Source organism: Enhydra lutris, unplaced genomic scaffold, assembly GCF_002288905.1.
Source record: "Enhydra lutris kenyoni isolate GAN:26980312 unplaced genomic scaffold, ASM228890v2 scaffoldscaffold67, whole genome shotgun sequence".
Lineage (NCBI taxonomy): Eukaryota > Metazoa > Chordata > Mammalia > Carnivora > Mustelidae > Enhydra > Enhydra lutris.
In genome coordinates, this window is record NW_019154151.1 from 393,656 (window position 1) to 407,401 (window position 13,746).

General features: G+C 35.5%; 1 protein-coding gene across 1 annotated transcript in view; it reads left to right on the forward strand.

Moving 5' to 3' along the window:
• LOC111159226 (kelch like family member 4) overlaps nucleotides 1-10,820 on the forward strand; it is a 122,719-nt gene extending 111,899 nt beyond the window's left edge. The window contains 2 exon segments of the mRNA XM_022521668.1: nucleotides 8,093-8,264; nucleotides 10,761-10,820. Coding sequence (XP_022377376.1) covers nucleotides 8,093-8,264; nucleotides 10,761-10,820 — 232 coding nt within the window.
• Nucleotides 10,821-13,746: the final 2,926 nt, after the last annotated feature.

The window sequence follows — 13,746 nt, forward strand, 5'->3', positions numbered from 1 at the left end:
TTTTCTATACATAGCATCAAGTCATCTGCAAATAGAGCTCCTCTAGATGTAAGGTTAGGTTAGTTGTTTGGGATTTTTCTTGCTTCTTGAAGTAACCCTTTATTGATATAAACTTTCCTCTTAGAACAGATTTTGGTACATTCCAACGATTTGGGGACATTGTATTTTCATTTTCATTTGTCTCCACATATTTTTGGCTCACTCTTTGATTTCTTGGTTGGCCCATTCATTGTTTAGTAGCACATATTCAACCTCTATGAATTTGCATTCTTTCTAGACTTTTTCTTGTAGTTCATTTCTAATATCATAGCATTGCTATTGGAAAATATGCATGGTATAACTTCAACCTGTGGTCTATTTTAGAAAATATTCCTCATGCATTTAAAAAATGTGTATTCTGCTGTTTTAGGATGAAATGTTCTGAATATACCTGTTAAATCCATCTTGTCCAGTTTGCCATTCAATGCCACTGTTTCCTTGTTGATTTTGTTTTAATGATCTATTGACATAAGTGAGGCATTACATTCCCCTACCATTATTGTATCATATCAATTTCTTCTCTTATGTTTGTTTTTAACTATTTCATTTATTTGGTTAGTCTTGTGTTGGATGTATAAATATTTACAATTGTTATATTTTCTTGTTTGACTGTTGGCAATTTTGTAGTGTCCATGTGTATCTTATTACAGTCTCTATTTCAAAATCTATTTTGTCTGATATAAGTATTGTTACACCTGTTTTCTTTTCATATCTACTTTCATGATAAATTCTTCTCCATCCCTTCACTTTCAATCTGCATTTGTCTTTAGGTCTAAAATCAATCTGTTTTAGGGAGCATATTGATGAGTCCTGCTTTTTCCTCCATTCAATCACACTATATCTTTTGTTTGAAGTGTTTCACCCATTTACATTCAAAGTAATTACTGGCAGGTTTGTACTTACTATATTTTCTTACTTGTTTTATGGTTGTTTTTGTAGGCTTTTTAGAAAATTTTTATTTATCTTTAAAATGTCTTTTCAGTGTTCCAGAATTCATTGTTTATGCACCATACCCAGTGCTCCATTCAATACATGCCCTCCATAATACCCACCACCAGGTTCCCCCAACCTCCCACCTCCCGCCGCTCAAAACCCTCAAATTATTTTTTCAGAGTCCACAGTCTCTCATGGTTCATCTCCCCCTCCAATTTCCCCCAAATCCTTTCTCCTCTCCATCTCCCCATGTCCTCCGTGTTATTCCTTATGCTCCACAAATGAGCAAAACTATATGATAATTGACTGTTTCTGCTTGACTTATTTCACTCAGCATAATCTCTTCCAGTCTCATCCATGTTGATGCAAAAGTTGGGTATTCATCCGTTCTAATGGAGGCATAATACTCCATAGTGTATATGGACCACATCTTTCTTATCCATTCATCTGCTGAAGGGCATCTTTCTTCTTGCCACAGTTCAGTGACTGTGGCCATCGCTGCTATGAACATTGGGGTACAGATGGCCCTTCCTTTCACTACATCTATATCTTTGGGGTAAATACTCAGTAATGCAACTGCATGTCATACAGAAGCTCTATTTTTATTTTCTTGGGGAATCACACTGTTTTCCAAAGTGGCTGCACCAACGTGCATTCCCACCAACAGTGTAAGAGGGTTCCCCTTTCTCCACATCCTCTCCAATACACGTTGTTTCCTGTCTTGTTAATTTTGGCTATTCTAACTGGTGTAAAGTGGTACCTCAATGTGGTTTTCATTTGAATCTCCATGATGGCTGGTGATGATGAACACTTTTTCATGTGTCTGATAGCCATTTGTATGTCTTCCTTGGAGAAGACATCTGTTCATGTCTTCTGCCCATTTTTTGACATGAATATCTGTTTTATGTGTGTTGAGTTTGAGGAGTTCTTTATAGATACTGGATATCAGTCCTTTGTCTGTATTGTCATTTGTGAATATCTTCTCCCATTCCATGGGTTGCCTCTTAGTTTTGTTGACTGTTTCCTTTGCTGTGCAGAAGCTTTTGATCTCGATGAAGTCCCCAAAATTCATTTTTGCTTTTGGTTCCTTTGACTTTGGAGACATATCTTGAAAGAAGTTGTTGTGGCTGATATCGAAGAGGTTAGTGCCTGTGTTCTCCTCTAGGATTCTGATTCCTGAGGTCTTTTATCCTTTTTGAGTTCATCTTTGTGTATGGTGCAAGACAATGGTTGAGTTTCATTCTTCTACACATAGCTGTCCAATTTTCCCAGCACCATTTATTGAAGAGACTGTCTTTTTTCCACTGGATATTTTTTCCTACTTTGTTGAAGATTATTTGACCATAGAGTTGAGGGTCCATATCTGGACTTTCCACTCTGTTCCACTGGTCTATGTGTCTGTTTTCATGCCAGTATCATGCTGTCCTGGTGATCACAGCTTTGTAGTAAAGCTTGAAACCAGGCAATGTGATGTCCCCAGTTTTGTTTTTCTTTTTCAACATTTCCTTGGCAATTCAGGGTCTCTTCTGATTCCATACAAATTTTAGGATTGTTTTTCATAGCTCTTTGAAAAATGTTGTTGGAGTTTTGATCAGAATGTCATTGAAAGTATAGATTGTTCTAGGCAGTAGAGAAATTTTAACAATGTTTATTCTTCCAATCCATGAGCATGGAATGGTCTTCCATCTTTTTATATCTTCTTCAATTTCTTTCATGAGTGTTCTGTAGTTCCTCGAGTACAGATCCTTTACTCTTTGGTTAGGTTTATTCCCAGGTATCTTATGGTTCTTGGTGCTATAGTAAAGGGAATCGATTCTCTAATTTCCCTTTCTGTATTTTCATTGTTAGTGCATAAGAAAGCAACTGATTTCTGTACATTGATTTTGTGTTTTGCCACATTACTGAATTGCTGAATGAGTTCTAGCATTTTGGGTGTGGAATCTTTTGGGTTTTCCATATAAAGTATCATGTCATCTGTGAAGAGAGAGAATTTGACTTCTTCATTGTCAATTTGACCTTTTATTTCTCTTTGTTGTCTGACTGCTCTTGCTAGGACTTCTAATACTATGTTGAACAAGAGTGGTGAGAGTGGTTATCCTTGTCATGTTTCTTATCTCAAAGGGAAGGCTGTCAGCTTTTCCCCATTGAAGATGATATTCACTGTGGATTTTTCATAGATGGATTTTATGGTCTTCTATCCCTATACTCCGAAGAGTTTTAATCAGAAAAGGATGCCTTATTTTGTCAAATGTTTTTTTCTGCATTACCACTCTCAGCAATAGACAGATCACCTAAGCCGAAATCAACAAAGAAACAAGAGCTTTGAATAACACATTGGACCAGATGGACCTCATACATATATACAGAGCATTCCACCATAAAATAACAGAGTACTCATTATTCTCAAGGACACATGGAACCTTCTCCAGAATAGACCACATACTGGGTCACAAATCAGGTCTCAACTGGTACCAAAAGATTGATATCATTCCCTGCATATTCTCAGACCACAATGCTTTGGAGCTGGAACTCAATCACAAGAAAAAGTTGGAAGAAATTCAAACACTTGGAAGCTAAAGATTATCCTGCTCAAGAATGTTTGGATCAACCAGTAAATCAAAGAAGAACTTAAACAATTCATGGAAACCACTGATAATGATGAAACATTGGTCCAAAACCTATGGGATAGGTCAAAGGCTGTCCTAAGAGGGAAATGCATAGCCATCCAAGCCTCACTCAAACACATAGAAACATCCTGACTACACAAACTCTCTTTACACCTTAAAGAACTTGAGAATCAAAAACAAATTGAGCCTACCCCACACACAAGAAGAGCAATAATTAAGATTAGAGCAGATCAATGAGTTAGAAACCAGACATACAGTGGAACACATCAATGAAATTAGAAGTTGGCCCCTAGAAAGAATTAATAAGGTTGATAAACATCTGACCAGACTCATCCAAAAGAAGAGAAAGGACCCAAATTAATAAAATTATGAATTAAAGGGGAGAGATAGTGACTCTATCTCTCTATCTTCTGACCCTATCATAAATTATTATCAAGAGCTCTATGCCAAAAAGTTAAGAAACCTAGAAGAAATGGATGCATTCCTGGAAACCTATAAACTTCCAAGACTAAAACAGGAAGAAATTGACAACATTTACAGACCAATAATCAGTAACAAGATTGAAGCAGTCATCAAAAACTTCCCAAAAAAACAAGAGTCCCAGACTGGATGGATTCCCTGGGAAATTCTACTAAACATTCAAAGAAGAAATAACACCTATTCTCCTGAAGATATTTCAAAAAAATTGAAGCAGAAGGAAAACTTCCAGATTATTTCTATGAAGCCAGCATTAACCTTGATCCCCAAACCAGGCAAAGACCCCCACCAAAAAGAAGAATTTCCGACCAATATCCCTGATGAATATGGATGTCAAGATTCTCAATAAGATCCTAGCTAATAGGATCCAACAGTACATTAAAAGATTATCCACCATGAACACATGGGATGTATGCCTGGGTTGGAAGGGTGGTTCATCATTCACAAATCAACCAATGTGATAGAACAAATCAATAAGAGAAGAGAGAAGAACCACATGGTCCTCTCAATTGATGTGGAAAAAAGCATCTGACAAAATAAAGCATAGTTTCCTGATTGAAACTCTTCAGAGTATAGGCATAGAGGGAACATTCCTTGACTTCATAAAGTCCTTCTAAGAAAAACCCACAGTGAATATCATGTTCAATGGGGAAAAGCTGACAGCCTTTCCTTTGAGATCAGGAACATGACAAGGATGCCCACTCTTGCCACTGTTGTTTAACATAGTACTAGAAGTCCTAGCGACAGCAATCAGACAACCAAGAGGAATAAAAGGCATTCAAATTGGCAAAGAAGAAGTTAAACTCTCTTTTTCGTAGATGACTTGGTAGTTTATGTGGAAAATTTGAAAGGCTCTAGCTCCAAATTATTAGAACTCATATAGCAATTCAGTCACTTGGCAGGATATAAAATCAGTGAACAAAAATCATTTCCTTTCTTATGCACTAACAATGAAACTGTAGAAAGGGAAATTAGAGGATTGATTTAATTTAAAATAACACCAAAACCTTTAAGATACTTTGGAATAAACCTATCCAAAGAGGTAAAGGATCTATACTTGAGGAACTACAGAACACTCATGAAAGCAATAGAAGATACAGAAAGATGAAAAAACATTCCATGCTCATGGATCAGAAGAATAAACAGTATTAAAATGTCTGTGTTGCCCAGAGAGATCTATACTTTCTACACCATCCCAATCAAAATACCACGGGCATTTTTCAAAGTGCTGGAACAATCCTAAAATTCGTATGGAAGCAGAAAAAACCCAAATTGCCAAGGAAATTTTGAAAAAATAAAAACAAAGCTTGGGGGCATCACATTGCCTGATTTCAAGCTTTATTACAAAGCTTTTATCACCAAGACAGCACAAAAACACAAACAGAGAAATTGGAACAAAAATAGACAATTGCCACAAAAACAAACACACGGACCAATGGAACAGAGTAGAGATCCCAGATATGGACCCTCAACTCTATGGTCAAATAATCTTGAATGAAGCTGGAAAAAATATCCAGTGATAAAAAGACAGTCTCTTCAATAAATGGTGCTGGGGGGGGGCGCCTGGGTGGCTCAGTGGGTTAAGCCTCTGCCTTCGGCTCAGGTCATGATCTCAGGGTTCTGGGATCGAGTCCCCCATCAGACTCTCTGCTCAGTGGGGAGCCTGCTTCCCTTCCTCTCTCTCTGCCTGCCTCTCTGCCTGCTTGTGATCTCTCTCTGTCAAATAAATAAATAAAATCTTTTAAAAAAATAAAAATAATAAAAAAAAATTAAATGGTGCTGGGAAAATTGGAAAGCTGCATACAGAAGAATGAAACCCGACCATTCTCTTACACCATACACAAAGATAAACTAAAAATGGATGAAAGACCTCAGTGTCAGACAGGAATCTATCAAAATCCTAGAGAAGAACATAAGCAGTAAACTCTTCAACATCAGCCACAACAACTTCTTTCCAGACATGGCTCTAAAGGCAAAAGAAACAAAAGTGGAAATGAACTTTTGGGACTTCATCAAGATAAAAAGCTTCTGCACAACAAAGAAAATAGTCAACAAAACTGAGGTAACACATGGAATGGGAGAAATTTTCAAATGGCACTGCAGGCAAAGGGCTGATATCCAAGATTTATAAAGAACTTCTCTTTCTCGACACCAAAAAAAAAAAAAAAAAAAAAAAAAAAAACACCGAATAATCAAGTCCAAAAAAACAGACAGAACACATGAGCAGACTCTTCTCAAAGAAGATATACAAGTGGCCAACAGACACATGAAGTGTTCATCATCTTTAGCCATCAGGGAAATTCTAATCAAAACCACATTGAGATACCACTTTACACTGGTTAGAATGGCAAAAATTAACAAAGCAAGAAACAACAAATGTTGGAGAGGATGTGGAGAAAGGTCAACCCTCTTACACTGTTGGTGGGAATGCAAGCTCATGGAGCCGCTTTGAAAAACAGTGTGGAGGTTCCCCCCAAAATTTAAAAATAGAGCTACCCTAAGAGCTGGGAATTGTACTACTGTGTATTTACCCCAAAGATACAGATGTAGTGAAAAGAAGAGCTATATGCACCCCAATATACATAGCAGCAATATCCACAATAGCCAAATTGTCGAAGGAGCTGAGGTATTCTTCAACAGACGAATGGATAAAGAAGATATGGTCCATATATACAATGGAATATTACTCAGTCATCAGAAAGGATGAATGCCCAACTTTTGCATCCACATGGACAGGATTGGAGGAGATTATGATAAGTGAAATAAGCCAAGCAGAGAAAGTCAATTATGATATAGTTTCACTTAGTTGTGGAACATAAGGAAAAGCACAGAGGACATTAGGAGAAAGAAGAGAAAATGAAGGAGAGAATAATCTGTGTGTGGGAGGCGGGGACAAACCATGAGAGACTGTGGACTCAAAGGAACAAACCGAGGGTTTGAGAGGAATGGAGCTGGGCGGATGGGTTGGCCTGGTGGTGGGTATTTAAGGAGGGCATGTATTTCATGGATCACTGAGTGTTTATACGTAAACAATGGATTTGGGAACACTACATCAAAAACTAATGATATATTGTATGGTGACTAACATAACATAATAAAAAATTTAAAAGTCTCATTCAATTATTTAAGTTAATAACTTAAATGTTTTTTAAAATCATCACATAAACATGTTAATTTGGTGATTATTTGTATAATCTTGATGAGAAAATTGAGGCAAAGTAGTCAAGCAAATTATTCCTAATTTCTCTAAATATAGGAATAAGTCCATGGCTAATTCTCTTTAGGCTCCATTTTGTTTCTACTAAAATATATATACTTATATTCAAAGTAAGGAGAGACAGAAAAACAAAATTGAAAAGGAAAAGACATAATGCTATTTTAATTTGACTGAATTCTCTTTCATTTAGCTCACAGAAAAGGTTTGGGAATAAGGAGTTACATCAGATTAAAATGGAAAAAAATCATCATGTGAAAATAAATTGGAACACTCATGGCGAGAAAGATAGGATAAGACTATGGTCATTTTAACTACAAATAGTACTAAAACCGGGGTACTACATTCTACAAAACAAGAAGGCAATTATATTTAAATTTACTTGAAATGTGAGCTCTCCTATGAACAAGATAAGGCATCTCACAAAAAAAAAAAAAAAGATAAATAAAGAATAAGAGAAAAACCAAAGCTCTCCAACCAGCATACTAAAAGAGAGATGGGGCATTTTCCTCATAATGATAAGATGACAATATGTGAAATTTCCTCATAAAGAATCTGAGTACTAATCAAAGGATGCACAGTATTTTGGAAATGAAATACATTTTTGATATACTTTAAGTGATGTCTTGTTGAAATGAATTTTGTCATGTACTTATTTTTAACATTTATTAGTCAGACTAAATTTTAATATTTATACGGTGTTTTTAATTCCTTATATTGGATAAGTATACATTTTATTAATGTCTATTATTTTTAATATTATTTTACTTCCCTTTTTAATTGTCTTCCTAAACTTCTTAAGGTATGATCCAAAAAATGATTCATGGTCAACTGTGGCACCTCTGAATGTTCCCCGAGATGCTGTTGCTGTATGTCCCCTTGGAGATAAACTCTATGTGGTTGGAGGATATGATGGACATACTTATTTGAACACTGTTGAGTCATACGATGCACAGAAAGATGAATGGCAAGAGGTACTGTCATTGAAAGTATTTAAATGAATACATTTCAGGTTTTAATAAAAGTCTTTACAATATATGTTCGGAATTAATTCCATTTTCTTCTCTAAGGCCTACTCAGAGTCTTTTAGTGAAATTTGCAGTATTTGCTTTCTCTGTACTATAGAATACTAGTTAGTTGATCTAATTTGTCATTGGCAGGATTCATCAGTACTTCTAGGAAAGGGAACAGAACATTCTCTTGGCTTTATGGACTCATTCATTTGATAGAAAAGTGAATCTAATTCAATAATTCAAAAGCTTTACTCAAGTGAATACAAGTCAATAAATTTGAAAGCCTTAATCTGGCCAACTTTCTAAGTATGTATTATGACTTGAGAACCAAAGTGCAAAGTCCTCATTAACAAATATCTGCCCCTCTTATTGGTTGTTGACCAGAGGAAAGTTTTTTCAGTCCCGTTTTATAGAGATTGTATAAACTACAACACTCTTCCTTCTTTTTTTTTAAATTTTTAAAATTTATTTTCAGCGTAACAGTATTCATTGTTTTTTGCACCACACCCAGTGCTCCATGCAATCCGTGCCCTCTCCAATACCCACCACCTGGGTCCCCCAACCTCCCACCCCCTGCCCCTTCAAAACCCTCAGATTGTTTTTCAGAGTCCATAGTCTCTCATGGTTCACCTCCCCTTCCAATTTCCCTCAACTCCCTACTCCTCTCCATCTCCCCTTGTCCTCCATGCTATTTGTTATGCTCCACAAATAAGTGAAACCATATGATAATTGACTTTCTCTGCTTGACTTCTTTCACTCAGCATAATCTCTTCCAGTCCTGTCCATGTCGCTACAAAAGTTGGGTATTCATCGTTTCTGATGGAGGCATAATACTCCATAGTGTATATGTACCTCTTCATTCTTAATCAGTCATTAAAGGAATTTAGTGAACAATGAGACACTGGAATTAAACCCTCTCAAGAATGCTGGGCATCTAACAGAAGAAATTCTAAGGAAAATAACAGAAGAAGCCCTGAAAGGACTTCTTGGGGATGCTAAAGGGAACTTGATGCTTTTGATATTTTTTCTAGTGATAACTCTGGATTTATTCTAAAATATTTAATGGTGTTCTGTTAATTAAATGAAGGCTTAATTAAAAAAATAATAAAATATGATTAACTCCTCATAATTTCCATGAACAGGCAAACATTGTATTTTGTCTCTAAGTTCACCTTCCTTTATACTGACTTCATGCTGCTCTATATTCCACACGGTAAATTGGTTACTGTTCTAAATAAATATGTGTTAATATAATATCAACTGACGATGGCTTTCTATCTCTTCCCTCCAACAATTTGATTTGTTAAGACCCTCAGAAACACCCCAATTCTGCTATGTTGGTAGCTTCTTACTTTATCAGTGCTTAGGACCAGCTAGGAATGGAAGGGAAGAAAATAAATTAACAAGAATTTGTTAAGTCAAATTCAATATCAAAATGTTTGCTAAAGCAATGGCCATGGTCGCCAAACTGTGGAAAGAACCAAGATGCCCTTCAATGGATGAATGGGTAACGAAGATGTGGTTCATATACACTATGGAGTATTATGCCTCCATCAGAAAGGATGAATACCCAACTTTTGTAGCAACATGGACAGGACTGGAAGAGATTATGCTGAGTGAAATAAGTCAAGCACAGCGTCAATTATCATATGGTTTCATTTATTTGTGGAGCATAACAAATAACATGGAGGACATGGGGAGATGGAGAGGAGAAGGGAGTTGAGGGAAATTTGAAGGGGAGGTGAAACATGAGAGACTATGGACTCTGAAAAACAACCTGGGGGTCTTAAAGAGGTGGGGGGTGGGATGTTGGGGGAACAAGGTGCTGGGTATTAGGGAGGGCACGTATTGCATGGAGCACTGGGTGTGGTGCAAAAACAGTGAATACTGTTACGCTGAAAAGAAATTAAAAAAAAAAGAATAAAATCTTAAAAAAATGTTTGCTAAGCTTGTGAAATTTAGTTTTCTGAAAATTGCAGACCAATAGGTTAAGAGACCTAGATTCTATTCCTGGCTTTTTACTGTTTCATTGTGTGACCTTGGAAAAGAGTGAAAGAGAACTAACAAATAATGGATATATAAACTCTATCTGCAAAATTATCTTTATCCATTATCTCACTTAAACTTAATAAAAACTTTGAAGGATTTCAAGCTGATAATTTTAGCTATAGTTTTCATTATTAGCTGTAGTTTTTCAAATGAGGAAATTATCAACCAAAATCACCTGCTTCTCAGACTCAGCTCTATTTAATTTAAATAGTATGTTATTTCTGCCACACTGGACAGTTATCTGGACTACATTTTCCGTCTTTATACCAGGTGAAGATTGGACCAGAATAGCTAAAGACTTGTTTACCTCCAACATGATATATGATATATATTATGCTGAAGACAGAGTTCATTAAGACAGTATTTCTTTCCTTGTTTTTGTTTTGTTTTGTTGTTTTTCTGCGTTAGGAAGTTCCTGTCAACATTGGAAGAGCTGGAGCATGTGTTGTGGTGGTGAAGCTGCCATAAAGCTATCTTTATCAATAGGAGGGAAACTGGACATTTCACAAAATGGATTAGGAGGAAGAGAAGAAGTAATGTGTTCTTTACTTTGATTAGTAATCAAACATGAACATTGTTGCATTCTTTTAATATGTAGTTATAATTGCTCTCATTTGTGAAGTCAAAACAAGTTTTCCAACATGAATTAATATAGGTGTTAAATGTGTTGTTGCAGCTGATACTGTAAGTGGAAATCAAATAGTCTAGGTTTAACCTCATTACTAAAAATTTTAAGGGAAATCAGTAGTGGCCAATGTATGAAAGACTATGAAAACATTGGTATTTTTTTAACTTAAGAATATGAGAAGTTAAAAACTTTTTATATTTCAAAACACAAAATATATTCTATTTTCTGAAATACAATATAAAAGAGAATATCTAAAGCTTAAAATATGAAGTCTGATTTCCAGTAAGATATCATTCTCTTATTCAAAAACACCCCAAATAGCTAAATAATACCTCATTTTACCAACAGGAAGGCCATTTACAGGGTTAGGGCTAAAAAATAACTTATGTTATTTTTTATTTTATTCTGATCACTGTATGTTGAAATTTTCAGACTTACTCTTTTACAGCACCATCTTTCAAAGCACACATACAGATTCAGTATTTTTAACATATTGTCTTATTAAACTTCTTACTAGTAAAATATTGTAATTACATATACAATCTATATAATAAAATAGTAAATATCATATTGATACAAACTATGACCTCAGCTTTAAAGTGTCAGGGCCTTGCTTATTTAGGAAGTAGTACTCTCAAACATTTCCTTGAACTCTGTAAAGAACTATTATTAAATTAAAGAAATTTTCAAAAAATTCTCAAAGAACAGGAATATTGAGAAGGCACTAAATTGTTCAATGTCCATGGTTAATTCTATAATTATATTTTAGGTACCAATACATTGTTTCTGTTAACATTATATTCATCCAGAAAAAAATGTTAAGGATATATGCAGTACAAAAATACTTACAAAATTAAAAAAAAAAAAATAGCTAGTTGGGTAGTATCTTACCTTTAAATCTCTACTTCCATTTATCCTACTATAGAAATATTTAAGATAAAATGCTTAGGGGTGCCTGGGTGGCTCAGTGGGTTAAGCCGCTGCCTTCGGCTCAGGTCATGATCTCAGGGTCCTGGGATCGAGTCCCGCATCGGGCTCTCTGCTCAGCAGGGAGCTTGCTTCCCTCTCTCTCTCTCTGCCTGCCTCTCTGCCTACTTGTGATCTCTGTCTGTCAAATAAATAAATAAAATCTTTAAAAAAAATAAAAAAATTAAAAAAAGGAATATTTAAGATAAAATGCTGAAAAAGAAACTTCTACATGAAAGTAACTTTTCAAGTAAACAGGTGATTTTAGAATTTATGCAATGTTCTTTTTAAAAAGCTTCGTATTGTAGTATGTGAAACCAACAAATAAAACCCAGAGAGATGCTTATAACATGTGCTACTAACTTTTAGGTTTTAAAAAAGGGCAACATAACTTGTACAAAAATATCTGTATTTTGACAAAATGAATTTAAATAAAATCTATTTCCTCTGGTTATAGTGTGATTTTAGATTATGTTAAGTGCAATTTAAATTCAATTTTTATGTTTGTTGTCCCAATAGTTAAAATATTTAAACACACACAAAAAAAATTTCCCTCCTTTGTTTCTTATTACTGCTACTGTCTTTAATGATAAATAGAGGTCTGTGCACATCTTCAGTTCTAGGGTTGTAGAGATGGAGGCATAGAAAATGCTGTAAAAAATAAACACACACATAGCTCTATTGAGTTGTTAAATTCATCTTATTCAAATCCGTGTAGAAGTAGACTTATGTAATTTTTATCCCTAAAGCACAGTCTGGCCAGTCAAGTAAAATTGGAGGATGAGCCAATGGAAAGGAAAGAACAAAGGATCTATCAGACCTATCACAGCCCAGTTTGCCAATGCTCCAGTCACTGCTAGATAGCACCAATAGGGAGATTGTGTTCAGAGTCATGCCTGGTCAGGTAAGTAGAGATTGAATAGAATCTTCTTGATGGTCCATTTGAACTTGCTTCATTTAAATCAGATATTGTCTAGTTTTATGTATATATATATATATATATATATATATATATATATATGCAATATCTTTCTGTATCTATATATCTGTACCTATATCTGTATCTGTATTTCTAACTCTATCATCTACCCATCTATCTATCATCTATCTATCTATCTATCCATCTATCATCTATCTATCATCTCCACATATCACCCAGGGCATTTGCTGCACAGCTGCATTTGAAAATTATACTTAGGACACTATAGCTTAGCTGGATTGCCAAATTTGTTTTTTTTTTAATTTATTTAATTTATTTTCAGTGTAACAGAATTCATTGTTTATGCACCACACCCAGTGCTCCATGCAATATGTGCCCTCCATAATACCCACCACCAGACTCCCCCAACCTCCTATCCCCTGCTCCTTCAAAACCCTCAGATTGTTTTTCGGAGTCCATAGTCTCTCATGGTTCATCTCCCCCTCCAATTTCCCTCAACTCCCTTCTCCTCTCCATCTCCCCATGTCCTCCATGTTATTTGTTATGCTCCACCAATAAGTGAAACTATATGATAATTGACTCTCTCTGCTTGACTTATTTCACACAGCATAATCTCTTCTAGTCCCATCCATGTTGCTACAAAAGTTGGGTATTTATCCTTTCTGATGGAGGCATAATACTCCATAGTGTATATGGACCACATCTTCGTTACCCATTTGTCCATTGAAGGGCATCTTGGTTCTTTCCACAGTTTGGCGACCATGGCCATTGCTGTTATGAACATTGGGGTACAGATGGCCCTGCTTTTCACTACATCTGTATCTTTGGGGTAAATACCCAGTAGTACAATTGCAGGGGTG